This window comes from Mustelus asterias, unplaced genomic scaffold, assembly GCF_964213995.1.
Source record: "Mustelus asterias unplaced genomic scaffold, sMusAst1.hap1.1 HAP1_SCAFFOLD_76, whole genome shotgun sequence".
Taxonomy (NCBI): Eukaryota; Metazoa; Chordata; class Chondrichthyes; order Carcharhiniformes; family Triakidae; genus Mustelus; species Mustelus asterias.
Genome location: NW_027590135.1, coordinates 94,471 through 117,173, shown reverse-complemented (window position 1 = coordinate 117,173; position 22,703 = coordinate 94,471). Strand labels below are relative to the sequence as shown.

Here is a 22,703-nt window from a genome sequence, read left to right as displayed (position 1 = left end):
TAACTTCAGACAGTTCTGATGGGCAGATGTTGATCTGAAATATTTGCTATTAACTGTTTGTCTCTGCAGCAGCTCACTTGTTATGTAATTACAGAACTTCGAAACTAAATTCATACTTCCTGCATTCATACCATTTGAAGTCAGTAGTAAGGTTGAGAGGAGTTTTCAGAGAGGTGAGTAAAGTCGTGATCAGTTTCAATGGAGTAAATTGAAAGAAAATGTTTCTGCGAACCACTGGCACGGGTTCATTGTGAATGATATAAAAGAATAAAGAAAACCGTCAGGGAACACATTTGTCGTTACATTGGGCAGCAAATTGCTGTGATACAAAGAACAAAGAACAAAGAACAATACAGCACAGGAACAGGCCCTTCGGCCCTCCAAGCCCGCCCCGCTCCCTGGTCCAAACTAGACCATTCTTTTGTATCCCTCCATTCCCACTCCGTTCATATGGCTGTCTAGATAAGTCTTAAACGTTCCCAGTGTGTCCGACTCCACCACCTTGCCTGGCAGCGCATTCCAGGCCCCCACCACCCTCTGTGTAAAATATGTCCTTCTGATATCTGTGTTAAACCTCCCCCCCTTCACCTTGAACCTATGACCCCTCGTGAACGTCACCACCGACCTGGGGAAAAGCTTCCCACCGTTCGCCTTTCATTATTTTATACACCTCTATTAAGTCTCCCCTCATCCTCCGTCTTTCCAGGGAGAACAACCCCAGTTTACCCAATCTCTCCTCATAACTAAGCCCCTCCATACCAGGCAACATCCTGGTAAACCTCCTCTGTACTCTCTCCAAAGCCTCCACGTCCTTCTGGTAGTGTGGCGACCAGAACTGGATGCAGTATTCCAAATGCGGCCGAACCAACGTTCTATACATCTGCAACATCAGACCCCAACTTTTATACTCTATGCCCCGTCCTATAAAGGCAAGCATGCCATATGCCTTCTTCACCACCTTCTCCACCTGTGACGTTACCTTCAAGGATCTGTGGACTTGCACACCCAGGTCCCTCTGCGTATCTACACCCTTTATGGTTCTGCCATTTATCGTATAGCTCCTCCCTACATTATTTCTACCAAAATGCATCACTTCGCATTGATCAGGATTGAACTCCATCTGCCATTTCTTTGCCCAAATTTCCAGCCTATCTATATCCTTCTGTAGCTTCTGACAATGTTCCTCACTATCTGCAAGTCCTGCCAATTTTGTGTCGTCCGCAAACTTACTGATCACCCCAGTTACTCCTTCTTCCAGATCATTTATATAAATCACAAACAGCAGAGGTCCCAATACAGAGCCCTGCGGAACACCACTAGTCACAGGCCTCCAGCTGGAAAAAGACCCTTCCACTACCACCCTCTGTCTCTGTGACCAAGCCAGTTCTCCACCCATCTAGCCACCTCCCCCTTTATCCCATGAGATCCAACCTTTTTCACCAGCCTACCATGAGGGACTTTGTCAAACGCTTTACTAAAGTCCATCTTGAATATGATGCCTGTAATCGAAGCCAATTAGAATGAAAAGTAAATTCAAAATGTAATTGGACAAATAAGGATAGAAATACATTTTGAGGCTGTACTTTAGATAAGAGGAAGTATTGCACTAAAGGGAGAGGAAATCTCTTTCGGAATGCTGATGGGTTTAAATTTAATTCCTTGTGCTGTTTTATTCAATGTAATGGTGGCCTGTGTAACTAACCCAGGAAGAGTTTAATTCAAACCAGGTTAGAGTCCAACAGGTTTATTTGGCAGCAAATACCATTAGCTTTCAGCGCTCCGAAAGCTAATGGCATTTGCTACCAAATAAACCTGTTGGACTTTAACCTGGTGTTGTTAAAACTCTTACTGTATTTACCCCAGTCCAACGCCGGCATTCCACATCATAACTAACCCAGGATGCAGCGCGCGGGTGAATACGGTCTATCTCATTCAGAATGGTCCGCACGGCGCAGCTGCCGTTCGGCCGCGTCCTCGGAAACCGTCTGTCTGCGCGGTGCGGTTCCCGGAAGTTCAGCGGGGTCGCGCGCAGCCGCAGTAATACCGAGCCGGAGGTCGGAGCAGAGGCGCCGGGTCCGGCGGCCGTGCGGCGAGGGAGCGGCACCATGAAGCGGATGATGCAGCGAGGCCATCCTCACCGCCCCATATGGAACAGTGTGAGTGAGAGGAAACAGAGAGCAGTGGTTAATGGTTGTTTCTCAGACTGGAGGAAGGTTTCCAGTGGAGTTCCCCAGGGCTCGGTGTTAGGAGCCCTGCTCTTCCTGATATATATTAATGACACACACCTTGGTGTACAGGACACAAGCTCAACATTTCCACACGCCACCAAACTTGGAGGCATTGGCAACTGTGAGGAGGAAAGTGGGAAACTTCAGAAGGACACAGGCAGCTTGGTGGAATGGGAGACAAGTGGCAGTGGGGAAAGTTCCAGCACCGATTGCCCCGCGGCTGCCCCTGGGGAGCGTCCCCACTCTCAGTGCCTGGGCAAGTCAGTGTGTTGGATAGAGCGCTTTCTGCGGCGCAGAGAATTGTTTTATTCATTCATGTAATGTGTGCGTCACTGGCTTGGCCAGCATTCATTGCACTAATTTCCCTTGAACTGAGTGGTTTGTTAGGCCATTTCAGGCGGCATTAAAGAGTCAAGAACATACTGTGGGTCTGGAGTCACAGGTCGGCCAGAACAGGTCATGTGGGTGGATTTCCTTTCCTACAGGGGTATCAGTGAACCAAATGGGTTTTTACAACATGGCCATCATTAGACCTTTAATTCCAGATTTTAATTGAGCTCAAATTGCACACTGTGCTGAGGTGATAATCAGGTCCCATTGAATTGCACTGGACCTCTGGGTCACTCATCCAGTGACAATACCACTACACCATTACCTCCTCATGTGGGAACTGTGACCGCCACGAGCAGATATCAGCAAGTAGTTTATTGTAGGCTGATTGTCAGTGAGCTGAAACATGAACTCTGTTTCTCTCTCCACAGATGCTGCCTGACCTGTTGTGTATTCCAGAATTTACACCTTGTTTCAGATGTCCAGCGTCCACATGATTTCACCTGTGAATTATTGCAGCTGTTGCTCAGAAAACTGGACTGAAATAGACAAATTAAGAGCGATTTTGAATCAAGCTGGATGTTGGTTTTGGAATTCAGCCCCTCAGTTTCTGTGAAGGTATGTTTTTGTTTGGGTGACTTTGGTCTGTAGAAGCAGGAGAAAGTGATGGGTTTAATTCTGAGTAAATTTGAGAGCAGTAGGGTCAAAACACTTCTGATCAAAGATCATTAACTGTGTCTTGTACAGTTAAAGAAACATTGCACACTCGCATACAATAAGTGTTGGACAGAGAATCAATTCCACATTGAAATGCAGTATCAGACTGAGTTAATTCCACACTGAAAACTGTAACAGAGACTGAGAAAAAGAGTTAGTCCCACACACACACTACCAGAACATAAGAAAAAGGAGCAGGAGAAGGCCATTCAGCCCATCAGGCCTGTTCTGCCATTCAGTAAGATCATGGCTGATCTGATTGTGGCCTCCACTCCACTTCAGTACCTGTCCCCATAACCCTTGATTCTCTTGTAACTCAAAAATCTGTCTAACTCGAGATTGAATCTATTCAATGACAAAAATTAAGGTTCCCTTAAAATAAGTAATTCCTCCTAATCTCCATCTTAAATTGGAGATGCTTTATCTTTAAACTGTGCCTCTAGTTCCAGTTTCCCCCGACACATTGCAACATCCCACTCAGCATCTACACTGTCAAGCCCTTGAGAATCTTATATGTTTTAGTACGATCCTCGCTCATTCTTCTCCACTGAAAATTGGCCAGACTTGTTTAATCTTTCCTCAGAAGAGAACTCCTTCATCTCAGGAATCAGCCTCCACTCGCTGCAGTTTGCTAAGCTGACAGTGACCCACTTCCATACACTAACAGACACTGACACAGACATTATTATCAATTGATTGAGTCAATTCCACATCTACACACAGCGATAGAGATTGACAGTGTTAATGCCACACTGCAGTAAAGGATAAAGAATAGAGAAGAGTTAATTCCAGCTTCATGTCCAAATCAGAGATGAACAGTGTTATTGCCCCATTCACATACAGTAATAGAGAATAACAGATACAGAATTAATTCTATATTCACATACGCGAACAAAGATGGACAGAAAGGTAATGGCGATATTCAGCACAGTCCCAGATGATCATAGGCTGCTCTCTCCTTTCATGAATATCCTCAGCTGGTACAGGAATATGAACCCACGCGTTTGGGGTTGCTCTGCATCACGGTCCCGCTGTCCAGCCAACTGAGCAAATCAACCCCCAGGGTAGGACAGAGAACAAAGAAAATTACAGCACAGGAACAGGCCCTTCGGCCCTCCAAGCCTGCACCGACCATGCTGCCTGATTTAACTAAAACCCCCTACGCTTCCGGGACCATATCCCTCTATTCCCATCTCATTCATGAACTTGTCAAGATGCCCCAAGAGAGGTAATTGCAAACTGAAATAACAGGAACAAAGACTGGCGAATCAATTTAATTCCACACTCACTTGCACTAATAGAGGCTGACACATCAGAGAATTAATCCATCCTCAAATAAACTGACAGGAAGAAATTCACTGTAGTTCCACCCTGAAATACAGTAACAGAGACTGACAGAGTGAATCGTGCTCTCATGTACAGATTGACAGATAGCGGGAATGAGTTAACTCCACATTCTCATACAGTAACAGAGATGGACAGATAGAGTGTGAATTCCACACTCTAATGGTTCTCACTTGAAGAATTCTTCTGATATGCATAGAGTCATAGAGGTTTACAACATGGAAACAGGCCCTTCGGCCAAACTTGTCCATGCCGCCCTTTTTCTAAAAAAAAAACTCCTAAGGTAATCCCAATTGCCCGCATTTGGCCCATATCCCTCTATACCCATTGGACCCATGTAACTATCTAAATGCTTTTTAAAAGACAAAATTGTACCCGCCTCTACTACTACCTGTGGTAACTTGTTCCAGACACTCACCATCCTCTGTGTGAAAAAATTGCCCCTCTGGACACTTTTGTATCTCTCCCTCTCTCACCTTAAACCTATGCCCTCTAGTTTTAGACTCCCCTACCTTTGGGAAAAGATATAGACTATCTAGCTGATCTGGGCCCCTCATTATTTTATAGACCTCCATAAGATCCTACGCTCCAGAGGAAAAAGTCCCAGTCTATCCAGCCTCTCCTTATAACTCAATCCATCAAGTCCCAGTAGCATCCTCGTAAATATTTTCTGCACTCTTTCGAGTTTAATAATATCCTTTCTATAATAGGGTGACCAGAATTGCACACACTATTCCAAGTGTGGCCTTACCAATGTTTTGTACAACTTCAACAAGACATTCCAAGTCCTGTATTCAGTGTTCTGACCGATGAAACCAAGCATGCCGAATGCCTTCTTCACCACTCTGTCCACCTGTGACTCCACTTTCAAGAAGCTATGAACATGTACCCCAAGATCTCTTTGTTCTGTAACTCTCCCCAATGCCCTACCATTAACTGAGTCAGTCCTGCCCTGGTTCAATCTATCAAAATGCATCACCTCACATTTGTGTAAATTAAACTCCATCTGCCATTCGTCAGCCCACTGGCCCAATTGATCAAGATCTCCTTGCAATTGGAGATAACTTTCTTCACTGTCCACTCTGCCACCAATCGTAGTGTCATCTGCAAACTTACTAACTATGCCTCATACATTCTCATCAAATCATTAATATAAATGACAAATAACAGTGGACCCAGCACAGATCCCTGAGGCACACCGCTGGTCACAGGCCTCCAGTTTGAAAAACAACTCTCTACAACCACCCTCTGGCTTCTGTCAAGAAGCCAATTTTGTATCCAATTAGATACCTCACCCTGGATCCCGTGAGATTTAACCTTATGCAACAACCTACCATGCGGTATCTTGTCAAAGGCCTTGCTAAAGTCCATGTAGACAACATCAACTGCACTGCCCTCATCTACCTCCTTGGTTACCCCTTCAAAAAACTCAATCAAAAGTCTGGCAGCAGCAGGGAAGAAACTGTTCTTGAGTCGGTTGGTACGTGACCTCAGACTTTTCTATCGTTTTCCCAAAAGAAGAAGGTGGAAGAGAGAATGTCCGGGGTGAGTGGGGTCCTGAATTCTGCTGGCTGGCAGCAGGAAGTGTAGACAGAGTCAATGGACGGGAGGCTGGTTTGCGTGATGGATTGGGCTACATTCACAACATTTTGTAGTTTCTTGCAGTCTTGGGCAGAGGAGGAGCCAAACCAAGTTGTGATGCAACCAGAAATAATGCTTTCTATGGTGCATCTCGAACAGTTGGTGAGAGTCGTAGCTGATATACTAAATTTCTTTAGTCTTCTGAGAAAGTAGAGGCATTGGTGGTGCTTTCTTAACTATAGTGTCGGCATGAGGGGACCAGGACAGGTTGTTGGTGATCTGGACACCTAAAAACATGAAGCTCTCAACCATTTCTACTTCGTCCCCGCTAATGTAGACAGGGGCATGTTCTCTCTTATGCTTCCTGAAGTAGATGACAATCTCCTTCATTTTGTTGACATTGGGGGACAGATTATTGTCGCCGCACCAGTTCACCAGATTCTCTATCTCGTTCCTGAACATTCTCATCATTGTTTGCGATCCGGCCCACTGCGGTGGTGCCGTCAGCAAACTTGAAAATCGAATTGGAGGGGAATTTGGCCACACAGTCACAGGTGTATCAGGAGTATAGTAGGGGGCTGAGAACACAGCCTTGTGGGGCACCAGTGTTGGGGATGATCGTGAAGGAGGTGTTGTTGCTTATCCTTTCTGATTGTGGTCTGTGGGTTAGGAAGTTCAGTATCCAGTCGTAGAGGGAGGAGCCGAGGTCCAGGCCACGGAGTTTGGAGATGAGTTTTGCAGGAATATTGGTGTTGAAGGCTGAGCTGTAGTCAATAAATAGAAGTCTGCTGTAAGTGTCTTTGTTATCTAGGTGTTCCAGGGCTGAGTGCAGGGGCAGGGAGATGGTGTCTGCTGTGTCCTGTTGCGCTGGTAGGTGAACTGTAGTGGATCCAGATAGTCTGGGAGGCTGGAATTGATTTGTGCCATGTCTAATCTTTCGATGCGCTTCCTAATGATGGATGTCTGAGCCACTGGATAATGGTCATTGAGGCACGCTGCTTAGCTTTTCTTTGGTACTGGGATGATGGTCGTTGTCTTGAAGCAGGCAGGGACCTGAGATTGTTGTAAAAAGAGGTTGAAGATGTCTGCGAATGCCCCCGCCAGCTGATCCATGCAGGATCTGAGTGCTCGTCCGGGTACCCCATCCGAGGCAGTCACTTTCCTTGGGTTGACCTCTGAGAAAGCTGCTCTGACATTTGCAATGGTGACCTCGGATACAGATTCATCTCAGGCTTCCAGGGTGGAGCGCGTGCTCTCGCTGACCTCTTGCTCAGAGCGGGCACAGAATGCATTGAGCTCATCAGGGAGGCGTGCGTTGGAGCCGGTGATTTTTTTTCTTTCTCCAGATATTCCTCTTTTCCACTTCTATAGAATGGTGCCCATCCCGTGCCAGTTTAGTTCAAACCCTCCTCGTCCACATGAGTGACCCTCTCCATGAGGACACAGGCATTGAGTACAGAATCATGCAAGTTATGCTGAGCCTTTAGAAAACTCTGATTGGATCACAGCTGAAGCATTGAGTCCAGTTCTGCTCAGCACACTTGAGGAAACATGTGACGGTGGTTCAGCGGGTGCAGAGGAGATTGACCAGAATGGTTTCAGCAATGAGGGGTTTTAGCCACAAAGTTAGGTTGCAGAAGCTGGGGTTGATCTTTTTGGAGCAAAGCAGATTGCGAGAGAGATCTGATAGAGGTGGACAGGATTATGGCTGGTGTGGTTCAGGCAGACAAAGAAAAGCTGATTCCATTCACTGATAGTTTAAGGACGAGGGGGCACAAGTTGAAGGTTTTGGAAGAGACACTGGGGGGGATGTGTGGAAGAACTTCTCATGCAGCGAGTGACAACCTGGAAGTTGCTGTCTCTGAGGTTGGAAGCCGAGACGATGAATTATTTCAAAGAGGAATTTGGAGGGACATTTGAGGGAAATAAACTTGACGGGCTATGGGGATAGAGCAGGAGAATGGGACTGACTGGATTGCTCCATGGAGAACCAGCATGGACTGGATGTGGCGAATGGCCTCCTTCCATACGGTAATGACTCTAGTTCCAGTCTCCCCTGGTTTGCTGTGATTGGACAGTGAAGATTGGAAGCAGAGGCAGACAGTCAGGATGTGGGGAGTTAGACAAAGAGCAGCTCTTGCAGGCACCAGGTGAGAACGAGGATGGACACATTTTAAACAGAGACTGTTTGGTTTTGATTACGATCTGGTTAATCACACGGGAGCAATGAATGGAAATATGAACATTACAAATGTCCCTGCTCCATCCGGTTATCCCATTCATGGAGCAGTGCAGGGTTTCAGTTCTATCTGAATGTCATTGGCGGTAGGCGCTACAAGAATTCACTGATCATGCATCTCGTACACAGACACTAAGGACTGCAGTCAGACATTGACAATGTTTGTATCACTGGGGTTCCTTTGTGGATGTTCATTATGATTATGTAGTGAGATTTATAAATTACTAAAACTGCTCTTTTAAATTTATTTGCAAGACCAGAGATCCCCTGACCTGGCGGTGACCCGGAGAACCCGAACACGTGGACCCAGCCGTGACTCCAGAGACCCCATCCACCAACCGACCTTCAACCCGTCCACGCCCGGAGTGTGGTGTGAACACCCTCCAAACTCAAACCGCAGCCCGACAGCGACCCGGAACTCCCGACCGCTCAGACCCGACTGCCGACGCAGGAACCGTGACCATGGCAACAAATCCTCCACCCCCACACCAACCAAAGCGGAAACAGGATACAGCTACACCCTTGATCCCACAAACTAAACACCGTCTCACAGGCACGACAGGAAGCAGCCACCCCAGGAAGCGTGGGAAACGCGCAGGCTTGCAGGTGAGACTGAAACAATGTGGTTCCAAGGCCCCCCTCCCCAGCTTACTCCTGGCAAATGTTCCATCTCTGGAACACAATCTAGATGAACTTAAAACCAGACTCACTTTTCAAAGGGAACTGAGAGACTGCTGTGTGCTCTGTTTCACGGAGACACAGACCACACCTGCTTCACCGGACAGTGCCCTACAACCTCAGGGCTTCTCCATCCACCGAATGGACCGTACAGCGGCCTCAGATAAGGCTTGCGCAGGTGGCGTCTGCCTTCTAATCAACACCTCTTGGTGCTCCGATGTCACAACACTGGCGAGTTTCTGCTCCTCGGACCTAGAATACCTGACGCTGAAATGCTGCCCCGACAACCTTCCACGGGAGTTCACCTCTGTTATCCTGACAGCAGTTTACATTCCACCCCAGGCAGACATGAAGGTCGCGCTGGATGAAATATCTACCACCACAAACAGCCTTGAGACAAAATATCCCGAGGCCTTGTTCATCGAGGCCGGGGACTTCAACCAGGCCAATCTCAAGAGTGTCCTACCAAGGTACTACCAACATGTCACCTGTCCCACCAGAGGCCCAAACATCCTCGACCACTGTTACACAAAAATCAAACATGCCTACCGTTCTATCGGCCGCCCAAACTTTGGCAAATCAGATGACAAGGCTGTGCTCCTGCTCCCAGCTTACAAGCAAAAAACTGAAGCAGGAGAATCCGATTAAAGAAAGTCACGCATTGTTGGTCTGAGGAATCGGATGATAGAACCATAGAAAATTACAGCTCAGAAACAGGCCTTTTGGCCCTTCTTGTCTGTGCCGAACCATTTTATGCCTAGTCCCACTGACCTGCACTTGGACCATATCCCTCCACACCCCTCTCATCCATGAACCCGTCCAAGTTTTGCTTAAATGTTAAAAGTGACCCACTTACCACTTTATCCGGCAGCTCATTCCACACTCCCACCACTCTCTGCGTGAAGAAGCCCCCCCTAATATTCCCTTTAAACTTTTCTCCTTTCACCCTTAACCCATGCCCTCTGGTTTTTTTTCTCCCCGAGCCTCAGCGGAAAAAGCCTGCTTGCATTCACTCTATCTGTACCCATCAAAATCTTATACACCTCTATCAAATCTCCCCTCAATCTTCTACGCTCCAGGGAATAAAGTCCCAACCTATTCAATCTCTCTCTGTAACTCAGCTTCTCAAGTCCCGGCAACATCCTTGTGAACCTTCTCTGCACTCTTTCAATCTTATTTACATCCTTCCTGTAACTAGGTGACCAAAACTGTACACAATACTCCAAATTCGGCCTCACCAATGCCTTATATAACCTTACCATAACACTCCAACTTTTATACTCGATACTCCGATTTATAAAGGCCAATGTACCAAAGGCACTCTTTACGACCCTATCCACCTGTGACGTCACTTTTAGGGAATTCTGTACCTGTATTCCCAGATCCCTCTGTTCAACTGCGCTCTTCAGAGTCCTACCATTTACCCTGTACGTTCTTCTTTGGTTTGTCCTTCCAATGTGCAATATCTCACACTTGTCTGCGTTAAATTCCATTTGCCATTTTTCAGCCCATTTTTCTAGTTGGTCCAAATCCCTCTGCAAGCTTTGAAAACCTTCCTCACTGTCCACTACACCTCCAATCTTTGTATCATCAGCAAACTTGCTGATCCAATTTACCACATTATCGTCCAGATCATTGATATAGATGACAAACAACAATGGACCCATCACTGATCCCTGCGGCACACCACTAGTCACAGGCCTCCACTCGGAGAAGCAATCCTCCACAACCACTCTCTGCCTTCTTCCATTGAGCCAGTGTCTAATCCAATTTACTACCTCCGCATGTATACCGAGCGACTGAACCTTCCGAACTAACCTCCCATGAAGGACCTTGTCAAAGGCCTTGCTGAAATCCAGGTAGACAACATCCACCGCCTTCCCTTCATCCACTTTCCTGGTAACCTCCTCGAAAAACTCTAATAGATTGGTCAAACATGACCTACCACGCACAAAGCCATGTTGACTCTCCCTAATAAGTCCCTGTCTATCCAAATATTTGTAAATCCTATCCCTTATCACACCTTCCAATAACTTGCCCACCACCGATGTCAAACTTACTGGCCGATAATTTCCCGGATTTCTTTTGGAACCTTTTTTAAACAACGGAACAACATGAGCCACCCTCCAATCATCCGGCACCTCCCCCGTGAATACTGACATTTTAAATATGTCTGCCAGGGCCCCTGCAAGTTCAACACTAGCTTCCCTCAAGGTCCGTGGGAATACCCTGTCCGGTCCTGGGGATTTATCCACTCTGATTTGCCTCAAGACAGCAAGCACCTCCTCCCCTTTAATCTGTAAAGGTTCCATGGCCTCCCTACCAGTTTGCCCCATTTCCGTAGACTCCATGCCCGTTTCCTCAGTAAATACGGATGCAAAAAACCCATTTAGTATCTCCCCCATCTCTTTTGGTTCCATACACAGTCTACCACTCTGGTCTTCAAGAGGACCAATTTTATCCCTCACTATCCTTTTGCTCCTAACATACCTATAGAAGCTCTTTGGATTTTCCTTCACTCTGTCTGCCAAAGCAACCTCATGTCTTCTTTTAGCCCTCCTGATTTCCCTCTTAAGTAGCTTCTTGCACTTTTTATACTCCTCGAGCATCTGATCTGTTCCTTGCTGCCTGTACATTTCATACAACTCTCTCTTCCTCTTAATCAGTGTTACAATCTCCCTCGACAACCAAGGTTCCTTATTCCTATTTACTTTGCCTTTAATCCTGACAGGAACATACAAACTCTGCACTCTCAAAATTTCTCCTTTGAAGGCCTCCCACTTTCCATTTACATCCTTACCAGAGAACAGCCTGTGCCAATCCACACTTCCCAGATCCCTTCTCATTTCATCAAATTTGGCCTTTTTCCAGTTCAGAACTTCAACCCGAGGACCAGATCTATCCTTATCCACGATCAGGTTGAAACTAATGGCATTATGATCACTGGATCCAAAGTGTTCCCTCACACTCACATCCATCACCTGCCCTAACTCATTTCCAAATAGGAGATCCAATATCGCATCCTCTCTAGTTGGCACCTCTATATACTGATGTAGAAAATTCTCCTGAACACATTTTACAAACTCTACCCCGTCTAAACCTTTAACAGTATGCGAGTCCCAATCTATATGTGGAAAATTAAAATCCCCTACTATCACAACTTTGTGTTTCTTGCAGTTGTCAGCTATATCTCCGCTGATTTGCTCCTCCAATTCTTGCTGACGATTGGGTGGTCTATAATACAAGCCCATTAATGTGGTCATACCTTTCCTGTTTCTCAGCTCCACCCATAGGGCCTCTGTAGACAAGCTCCCTAATCTATCCTGCCTGAGTACCGCTGTAACATTTTCCCTGACCAACAATGCCAGCCCACCACCTTTTATCCCTCTGCCTCTATCCCGCCTGAAACATTGGAACCCTGGAACATTGAGCTGCCAGTCCTGCCCCTCCTGTAGCCAAGTTTCACTAATGGCTATAATGTCATATTTCCATGCTACACGATAAATGGAAGAACCATAAAGGGTGTAGAGACGCAGAGGGACCTGGGTGTGCAAGTCCACAGATCTTTGAAGGTGACGTCACAGGTGGAGAAGGTGGTGAAGAAGGCATATGGCATGCTTGCCTTTATAGGACGGGGCATAGAGTATAAGAGTTGGGGTCTGATGTTGCAGATGTATAGAACGTTGGTTCGGCCGCATTTGGAATGCTGCGTCCAGTTCTGGTCGCCACACTACCAGAAGGACGTGGAGGCTTTGGAGAGAGTACAGAGGAGGTTTACCAGGATGTTGCCTGGTATGGAGGGGCTTGGTTATGAGGAGAGATTGGGGAAACTGGGGTTGTTCTCCTTGGAAAGACGGAGGATGAGGGGAGACTTAATAGAGGTGGATAAAATTATGAAAGGCATAGATAGGGTGAACGGTGGGAAGCTTTTCCCCGGGTCGGTGGTGACGTTCACGAGGGGTCATAGGTTCAAGGTGAAGGGGGGGAGGTTTAACACAGATATCAGAAGGACATATTTCACACAGAGGGTCGTGGGGGCCTGGAATGTGTTGCCGGGCAAGGTGGTGGAGGCGGACACACTGGGAACGTTTAAGACTTATCTAGACAGCTATATGAACGGAGTGGGAATGGAGGGATACAAAAGAGTGGTCTAGTCTGGACCAGGGAGCGGCGCGGGCTAATTGTTCCTTGTTTCTCGTTTCAAGGCTTCATTCTATGATCATCTTGCTGGTGCCAGTACAGAGCGAGACTGCGGATAGTTGGGAACCTGTCTCGGGGGCAGGGAATTCATATGGTGTTCGTGGAAGTGGAAATGACTAGGGTTGGGAAGCATTTCCCGATCAGGGCCATTGTGATCTCCTGGACTCGTTTCGATCGCCTCAGGGGGTCGGAGAGGAATTTCCCAGATTTTTTTTCCCCATATTGGCCCTGGGGTTTTTCACTCTGGGTTTTCGCCTCTCCCTGGAGATCACATGGTCTGGAATGGGGGGGTGGGGGTGAGTTAATAGGTTGTGCTGAACAAAGCATCGTAGCTGTGAGGGACAGCTCAGTGGATAGGATATTGGTATGTAAATAGGCTGGAAAATTGGGCGGGGATCCTGGATTCAGGATTCAATCCTGGACCGGGGAGTGGCGCGGGCTTGGAGGGCCGAAGGGCCTGTTCCTGTGCTGTATTGTTCTTTGTTCTTTGTTTGTCTATCCACGCCTTCAGCTCATCTGCCTTCCCCACAATACTCCTGGCATTGAAATAGACACACCTCAAAAAATTATTTCCACCACACTCAACCCTTCCATTTGTGATCTCCTATGTGACTGCTTCGAGTCAATGCACTGGTCAATATTTAAAACTCAGCAAGCACCCTGAATGAGTACGTCACTACAGTAACTGACTTCATTCATAATTGCATAGAAGACTGAGCCAAAGACGCAAATCCATGTTTTTCCCAACCGGAAAACATGGATGAACAGGGATATCCACTGCTTCCTGAAGTCCAGGTCCGAGGGGTTCCAGTCAGGGGACCCTGAACTGTAAAGAAATCCAGATGTGACCTCCAGGGAACCATCAAAGATGCCAAGTGCCAGTACCGGACCAAGCTAGAGTCCTCGGCTCGCCACATGGACTCCCACCGTTTATGGTAAGGTCTGAAAGACATAACAGGCTACCAGATGAAGGAATGTAGAATTGCCAGCGACAATGCCCCCCTCCCTGATGAGCTCAATGCATTCTATGTCTGTTTTGAGGAAGAGAGAGGATGCCCTCCACTCTGAGAGCCTTGGCCGAACCTGTATCCGAGGTCACCATCACAGACTTCAGATCAGCCTTCTTGAAAGTCAACCCGCGGAAAGCGACTGGCCTGGATGGGGTACGGGGACAGGCACTCGGATCCTGAGTGGACCAGCTGGCAGGGGTATTCGCAGACATCTTTAACATCTCCTTTCACCAATCTGAGGTCCCTATCTGCTTCAAGAAGATGACATCATCCCTGTACCAAAGAAAAGCCAGGCATCGTGCCTTCATGACTATTGCCTGGTAGCTCTGACATCCATCATTATGAACTGCTTCGAAAGGTTAGTCATGGCACGGATCAGCTCCAGCCTCCCAGATTGCCTGGATCCACGACAGTTCACCTACTGCTGCAACAGGTCCACAGTAGATGCCATCTCCCTGACTGTATACTCAACCCTGGAACACCTGGATAACAAAGACTCATGTCAGATTCCCATTTATTGACTACAGCTCAGCCTTCAACACCATTATTCCTACAAAACCCATCTTCAAACACCATGGCTAGGGCTTGGTTCCTCCCTCTGCAACTGCATCCTAGACTTCTTAACCCACAGACTGCAATTAGTAAAGTTGGGCAACGACGCCTTCTCCATGATTATCCTCAACACCAGTGCCCCACAAGGCTGTATCCTCAACCCCTTACGATGCTCCTTATACACTTATGACTGTGTGGCCAAATTCCGCTTCAAATCTATTTTCAAGTTTGCTGATGATACCACCATAGTGGATCGGAGCTCAAACAATGATGAGACGGACTACAGGAATGAGACAGAGAATCTGGTAAATTAGTGTGACGGCAATAATCTCTCCCTCAATGTCAACCAGACAAAGGGGATTGTCATTAACTTCAGGAAGCATCGTGGAGGACATGTCCCTGTCTACATCAATGGGGGTGAAATGGAAATTGTTGAGAGCTTCAGGTTTCTGGGTGTCGAGATCATCAATAACTTGTCCTGGTCCTTCCACCCTGACACTATAGTTAAGTAAGACCTCTAATTTCTCAGGAGACTGAGGAAATTCAGCATTTCCGCTATGACTCTCACCAAGTTTTTCAGATGCACCATAGAAAATACCCTTTCCAGATGTATCACAGCTTGGTATGGCTCCTGCTCTTACCAAGACCGCCTTAAACTATGAACAGTTCGTATAGTAGCCCAGTCCATCACACAAACCAGCCTCCCATCCATTGACTCTGTCTGCACTTCCCATCACGTCAGAAAAGCAGCCAGCATAATCAAACACCCCCACGCACCCCGGACATACTTTCTTCCACCTTCTTCCAACAGGAATAAGATACAAATGTCTGAGATCATGTACCAACCAACTCAAGAACTGCATCTTCCCTGCTGCCATCAGACTTTTGAATGGACCTACCTTATATTGATCTTTCGCTACAGACTAGTTATGAATGTAACACTACATTCTGCACTCTGTCCTTTCTTTCTCCCCATGTACTCTATGAATGGTATGCTTTGCTTGTATAGCGCACAAGAAAAAATACTTTTCACAGTATGCCAATACATGTGACAACAGTAAATCAAATTGAAAAAGGGCTGTGTATTATTCCCTCACCTGTAATTGGGTTACAATGAGTAAATTATTCCTGACAGGCAAATCATTGAACCAATCAAGGTTAGTTTGAAGTTTCCTCACCTGAGTTGCAATGAACAGTGCAGCGAGCTCCTCACACACAGTATGTCTGTTCTCTCTCAGAGTGCATCAGTTCCACAGTCTCAGGCAGCAGAACCGGTTGCAGAGACACATTTTCAATCCAACAATCAATCCAAGCAGGAGAGACAGACATTGTTTCCATGTCATCCCAAGTCAGTACCACTGACAGGTAGATACATAAATCCCAGTCCAAATTCTCACCCGCTATCAGATTGTCAGTGTGTCAGTCCTACAATATTGTAGCATTAGTTGCAATTCAATTAAATACCAGATAGAACTGAATGATTGTATAATCTGAGACACACACTGATTATTGTAATAAGGATACATATAAATTGGTACAAACTGAGATACAGATCACATACCTGACTTAAAGCCTCATACGTGTAGGGCAGAAATTGTAATAATTCTCACAGTCAAACTGAGCTCAACATTCAAGTATCAAAGTTCTCCCAAACAGAGTGAATGATGAAGGCATCAATTTGATTATTAAAATGTGAATTACACTTACCTTTACTTAACAATGGCGTGTTAGATGAAAAGATGCATGATCCTCCACAATTGTGCTCACACAGAAAGTGATTTAATACAAGGCAAAAATTAGAATTTTGTTTGAAAAAACCTACAGCATCAATGGCCTGTTTCTGTGCTGAAATTTCAATGTGGAATGAATCCAGACTATTAAACTGTCCCAGAGCCTGCGGTTATGTAATGAATCCCACACTGTCAGAGTAACAGTGACTGACAGATTCAGAATCATTCTCCAGCACATGTCCATTACCAGACACTGACAGATACAGACTGTTACTGAACTCACTGACAGCACCTGAGCCTGATCCTGAATGACACTAATCAGTCTGACACACAGATATGGTACTACTGATAGAGTCCAGAAATCATCACAAACCCACACAGACTGATGAATGTGCCCAGACGACACACCCCATATTAAAGAAAGGGAGTTACGGACCCACATTTTCTTACAGATTTTCCACATTCCCATAGTGGTCGCTGCATATTTATCCACATTATACCACATCTGCCATGCAGATGCCCACACACTCAGCCTGTCCAAATCACGCTGAAGGATCTCTGCATGCCCCTCACAGCTCACCCTACCACCCAATATTGTATCATCTACATATTTGGAGATAATACATTTAGTTTCTGTCTCCAAATCATTAATATATAATGTGAACAGTTGGGGTCCAAGCACAGATCCCTGCGGTACCCACTAATCACTGCCTTCCAATTGGAAAAAGACCCATTTATGCCATCTCTTTGCTTCCTGTCTGCTAACCAGCTTTCTATCCATCTCAAGACGCTACCCAAAATCCCACGTACTTTAACTTTACATAGTAGCAGGACGGCACAGTGGTTGGCACTGCTGTCTCACAGCGCCAGGGAGCCGGGTTCGATTCCTGGCTTGGGTCACTTGTGGAGTTTGCATGTTCCCTCCGTGTCTGCATAGGTTTCCTCTGGGTGCTCTGGTTTCCTCCCACAGTCTGAAAGACATGCTGGTTAGTTGCATTGGCCATGCTAAATTCTCTCTCGGTCTACCCGAACAGGTGGCAGAGTATGGCGACTGGGGGATTTTCACAATAACTTCATTGCAGTGTTAATGTAAACCTACTTGTGACACGAATAAACAAACTTTAAACTTTATAACTTAAAATCGTGATGTAAGACCTTGTCCAAAGCCTTCTGAAAGTCTAAATAAATCACATCCACCGGTTCTCCCTGGTCAACTCTACTAGTTACATCCTCAAAGAATTCCAGTAGTTTTGTCAAGCATGATTTCCCTTTTGTAAATCCATGCTGACTTTATCTGATTAGAACACTGCTTTTCAAACGCTTGATAATGGACTCCAGCAACTGCCCTACGACCGACGTTCAGCTCACTGGTCGTTGGTTCCCTCTTTCCTGTAACACTACATTCTGAACTCTCTCATTTCCTTCTCTATGAACGGTATGTTTTGTCTGGATAGCGCGCAAGAAACAATATGTTCATACATGTGACAATAATAAATCAAATCAAATCCAATCCTCTCTACCTCTGATTTTGAATACAGGGCTTAAATTAATTACCTCTCTATCCCCTGAAGGTGCTGACTCTGGCTGGGTTCAGTTCTACACTCACTGATTCCTCTCTCTCTCTCTCTCCTGAAGGTGCTGACTCTGGCTGGGTTCAGTTCCACACACACTGATTCCTCTCTCTCTCCTGAAGGTGCTGACTCTGGCTGGGTTCAGTTCAGACGCTGGAAATCTGAAATGAAACAGAAAAGAAAGCTCAGCAGATTGTGCAGCATCTGTTTACAGAGAGAAACAGAGTTAGTTTTTCAGGTCTGTGACCTTTCATCAGAACTTGGAAACATAGAAACTCGGAGTCAGCCATTCAGCCCTTTGAGCCTGTTCCATCATTCAATGTGATCATGGCTGATCCTATATCTCAATTCTGTATTCTCAGCTTTTCCCAATACCCCTTGATGCCATTAAAATCTAAAAATTTCTCTCTCTCCTTCTTGAATATATGCAGTGCCTTGGTCGCCACAGCTTCTGTGAATGAGAATTCCACAGGTTCACCACCCTATGGGTGAAGAAATCTCTCCTCATCTCATTTCTAAATGGTGCACTCCATATCCTAAGACTGTGTCCCCTTGTTCTACATTCCCAAACCAAGGAAAACATCCTTCCTGCAGCTAGTCTGTCCAGCCCTGTTAGAATTTTATATGTTTCAATCAGATCTCCTCTCATCCTTTCCTTTCTGTTTTTCACACCAAAGTGTATAACTTCACATTTAGCCGCGTTGTGCTGCATCTGCCATGTGTTTGTTCACTCACTCAACTTGTCTAAATCACCTTGAAGCCTCCTTACATCCTCCTCACAACTCACAATTCCGCCCAGTTTTGTGTTGTCAGCAAACGTGGAAATGTTACGTTTGGTTCCCTCATCCAGATCGGACACGCGCTGAAAAATGGGATTAGAATAGATCGGTGCTGATGGCCGGTGCATACACGAGGGGCCGAATGGCCTCTTTCTGTGCTGTAAAATTCTCTGACTCTATGACCTCTTAAAGAAGTCATTCATTGGCTGTCCTTTGGGAACTCCTGAGATGTTGATTGGTTCGATAGAAATGAAAATCTTTTGTCTTTTCTCTGGTGTCTTACACTTTGCTCCTTGCTTCCTGACTGGAATCTCCAAACTGGGGGAATTGTAGATCCTGGTGACATCACCCTGTTGGGTATGAAGCTATTGTCACAGAGTCTTGTGTTGTCAATGTACCGACCCGTTACCATAGTTACCCAGTTTCACTGGATGCTGACAGAATGTTTACCATTCACTTGGTGTTCGACCTGCCAGCTGTTCAGATGGAAAACAGATGCTGTGAGTGAGCATTGTCCCCATCCCACTTACAGCAATGATAGTGACAACCTGCATCATTTCCAGTTAGGGCTAGAGTCATAGTCATACAGTCACAGACATTCACAGCTGGAAACAGGCCCTTCAGCCCAACTCATCCGTGCCGTCCAATTTTTACCAATAAGCTAGTCCCAATTGCCTGCGTTTGGCCCATATCCCTCGATACTAATCTTACCCATGCAACTATCTAAATGCATTCTAAAAGACAAAATTGTACCTGCTTCTACTACTACCTCTGGCAGCTCGTTCCAGACACTCACCACCCTCTGTGTGAAAAAATTGCCCCTCTGGACCCTTTTGTGTTTCTCCCCTCTCACCTTAAACCTATGCCCTCCACTTTTAGACTCCCCTAACTTTGGGAAAAGATGTTAACTATCTACCTCATCTATGGCCCTCATTATTTTATAACCTCTATAAGATCATCCCTAAGACTCCTACGCTCCAGACAAAAAGTCCCAGAATATTCAACCTCTCCTTATAACTCAAACCATCAAGTCCCGGTAGCATCATAGTAAATCTTTTCTGCAGTCTTTCAAGTTTAATAATATCCTTTCTATAAAAGTGTGACCAGAACTGTACACAGTATTCCTAGTGGGGCCTTACCAATGTCCGGTACAAATTTAACATGACGTCCCAACTCCTATGTGACGATAAATGGACCAATACATTCCATTGCCATTCCTGCAGTTGATAGTGAAGTGAAAAAGCTGGTGTTTAATGAAATGCCCCAGGGGGAAATCTGCTCGAATGTAACAACTCCGCAAAATCCTTAATTATTGTTGTTTCTGTTCAACCAGCCCCGAGAAGCTTGGAAGATGGAAGTTCCCGATTGGTCTGAAATTGGAGGTGAAGAGGAGCCAAATCTCAACAACTTGCTGACAGACATCAAACGTCATCTGCTTTGGAGCAAGGAGACCCTCAAACAGGCCATTCAGAGCAGCCAAGACCCTGGAACATCACCGCTGCTGGAGAACAGAGAAGGTGTGAGGCAAGGCAGGATGCTCGAGTGGTCAAAGATGGGACCTCAATCATTGGTGGAGACTCCTACTCAGTTCTGACTCCTTCAGACATTGATGGACGGTTTGAAGTGGAGGAAATTAGGATAAAAGTGGTGACAAGATTTACAGTCACTCCCTCAGCTTAGAGACCATTTTTAAGACAATCTATGCAGCATCTCCACTCTGGGGTGGATGTCAGATCAGCTCACCAGACGGAAGGAAGACTAGAGCTAGATGAGGCCATTCAGCCCCAATACTTTCTCAAATGCTCCGCTATGCAGTTCAAAACCTGGAAGGCCGGGATTCAAGCCACGTTACACAGGCGACTGGGAAAAGCACCATCAGATTAATCAGACCACTGGCCCATACTGGAAAGACTAAAAGCCCAGCAGAGAGACGTCAACATGAATTTTCATTTTTAATGTTTCTTCTTTACTCTAAACAATTTATTGTGTTTGTATAATTATCTTAGATGTTTCACATTAAAACAAATACTCGGAATATTTAGCATTGCCGGAGAAGTGTAACCAGGAAAGTGCCCTGTCCATTCAGTTTGGGGAACACTTCCTGACAGAGGAAGATTGAGACATGACAGCTTCTCCCTATCAGCTCCTTCCAATTCCCTCCACATGATCAGAACAGACACACAAACACAGTTGGATTAGTCTGACCCGCCCGCTCCTTTCATACACTCTCTCTTCCACAATATTCACACCTACACATTCACAGGACAATACTTTTACCAACTGTAAGGTCCCCGCACGGAATCTTTTACTCCTTCCACAATTCTAAACACTTCTATCAAATCTCCTCTCAACCTTCTCTTCGTCAAAGAGAACAGACCCAAATTCTCAATCTACCGATGTAACTGAACTTCCTCATCCCTGGACCCATGCCCAGAGATTTATTGCACCCTCTCCAATGCCTTCACATCCTTTCCAACGACTGCTGTCCAGATCAGAGTCAAATACTCCAACTGAGGCCAAACCAGTGTTTTATACAGGTTTCCCATAACCTGCTTGCTCTTGTACTCTATGTCCCTACGTATAAAGCTCACAAAACCAAATACTTTATTAACCATGCTCTCAACCTGCCACTCAAACAGCAATTATTAGTGTCACATTTAACTGCAGGCCCCTTGTTCCTGCATGCTTTTACAATTGTATCATTACTTTTATATTGTCTCAACCTTTTCTTCCCAATGAAATAAATCATTTCACACTTCTCTGCTTTAAATTGGTCTTGTTTGCCCAATCCACAAGCTGTATAAGGAACTTTGAGCTTCAGCAGTACCCCCTCACTGTTCACAATGCTGCCATGTATTGTATAATTACCACAGTTTGAATGTGTGCTCTGGACAGCATTGCCGATGTCCAAAGCCTTAACCACTCAGTCATCGCAGCTGCACATGTGTCAGAATGATGGAACCACCCCAATAACGTTCATATTAACTTCATCAGGTACCAGGATTGTGCAGAGCACAGTGTGTGAGCTGTAATTTTATCTTTGTCTCTGATGGAGAACTCATTTATTAGGTCAGGGATTTGGTTTTCTATTTCAATAATTTTTCATTTGAAACAAATTACGTCCGAAGAAAAAAAAAGAAACTTTTATTATTTTATTTCATTCCTGTCAAATGTTGCGTTCGCACTGTTTTTGTCCACTCGGTTTAAAACACAAGAGACCGTGGACAAGATTCTACATAAACTATCAATGCGATAGCCGAGAATTGAACTCGGGTCAATTGTTTGGAAGGCAGCTGTGCTCACCACGATACCACCATCACTCAATCTGCTCAAACAGCCCTTCTTTTCAATAGTTATAATTAGGAACTACCTTCGCTGCTGATTTCATCAGACATTTGGTGTGTCCATGGCACAGTTTGTAAACTGAACCTGTCTTGTCTCGTTTTTCTGGACAGTTTCAGCCACCTTTTTACTATTGTTTCTGACTGAGAACTCATTGATTAGTTTTGAGGCCTGTTCTTTCATTTTAACAAAGTTTCCACAAAGTAAATTGAAGCTGGATTTTCCATTAGAAACACAGTGATGGTGAGAATCTTTAGTGAATTTTATTTTAGGAGTGCCCACCTGCTGTTGTGACCTGCGATAGTTAATTAAATAAATCACCACTGTGATGGTCAGGAACTGACTCTTGGTCAAATGCTCGCACAGTCACTACTCCACCACCATCGCTCACCTGGCTCTTCC

General features: G+C 45.6%; 2 protein-coding genes across 3 annotated transcripts in view; both read left to right on the top strand.

Moving 5' to 3' along the window:
• The window catches only part of LOC144483578 (uncharacterized), a 210,062-nt gene extending 193,378 nt beyond the window's left edge, over positions 1-16,684 (top strand). For both annotated transcript variants that reach the window (XM_078202211.1, XM_078202212.1), the window contains exon 4: positions 16,049-16,684. The gene's annotated coding sequence lies outside the window, so the exon portion shown is untranslated. The remainder of the gene's footprint in view (positions 1-16,048) is intronic.
• Positions 2,029-10,086, top strand: LOC144483579 (uncharacterized). Its single transcript, XM_078202213.1, has 3 exons — positions 2,029-2,156; positions 2,990-3,176; positions 8,695-10,086. Exon 3 carries the CDS (start codon positions 8,902-8,904, stop codon positions 9,763-9,765), a length of 864 nt encoding a protein of 287 aa, XP_078058339.1. The 5' UTR covers positions 2,029-2,156; positions 2,990-3,176; positions 8,695-8,901; the 3' UTR covers positions 9,766-10,086.
• Positions 16,685-22,703: the final 6,019 nt, after the last annotated feature.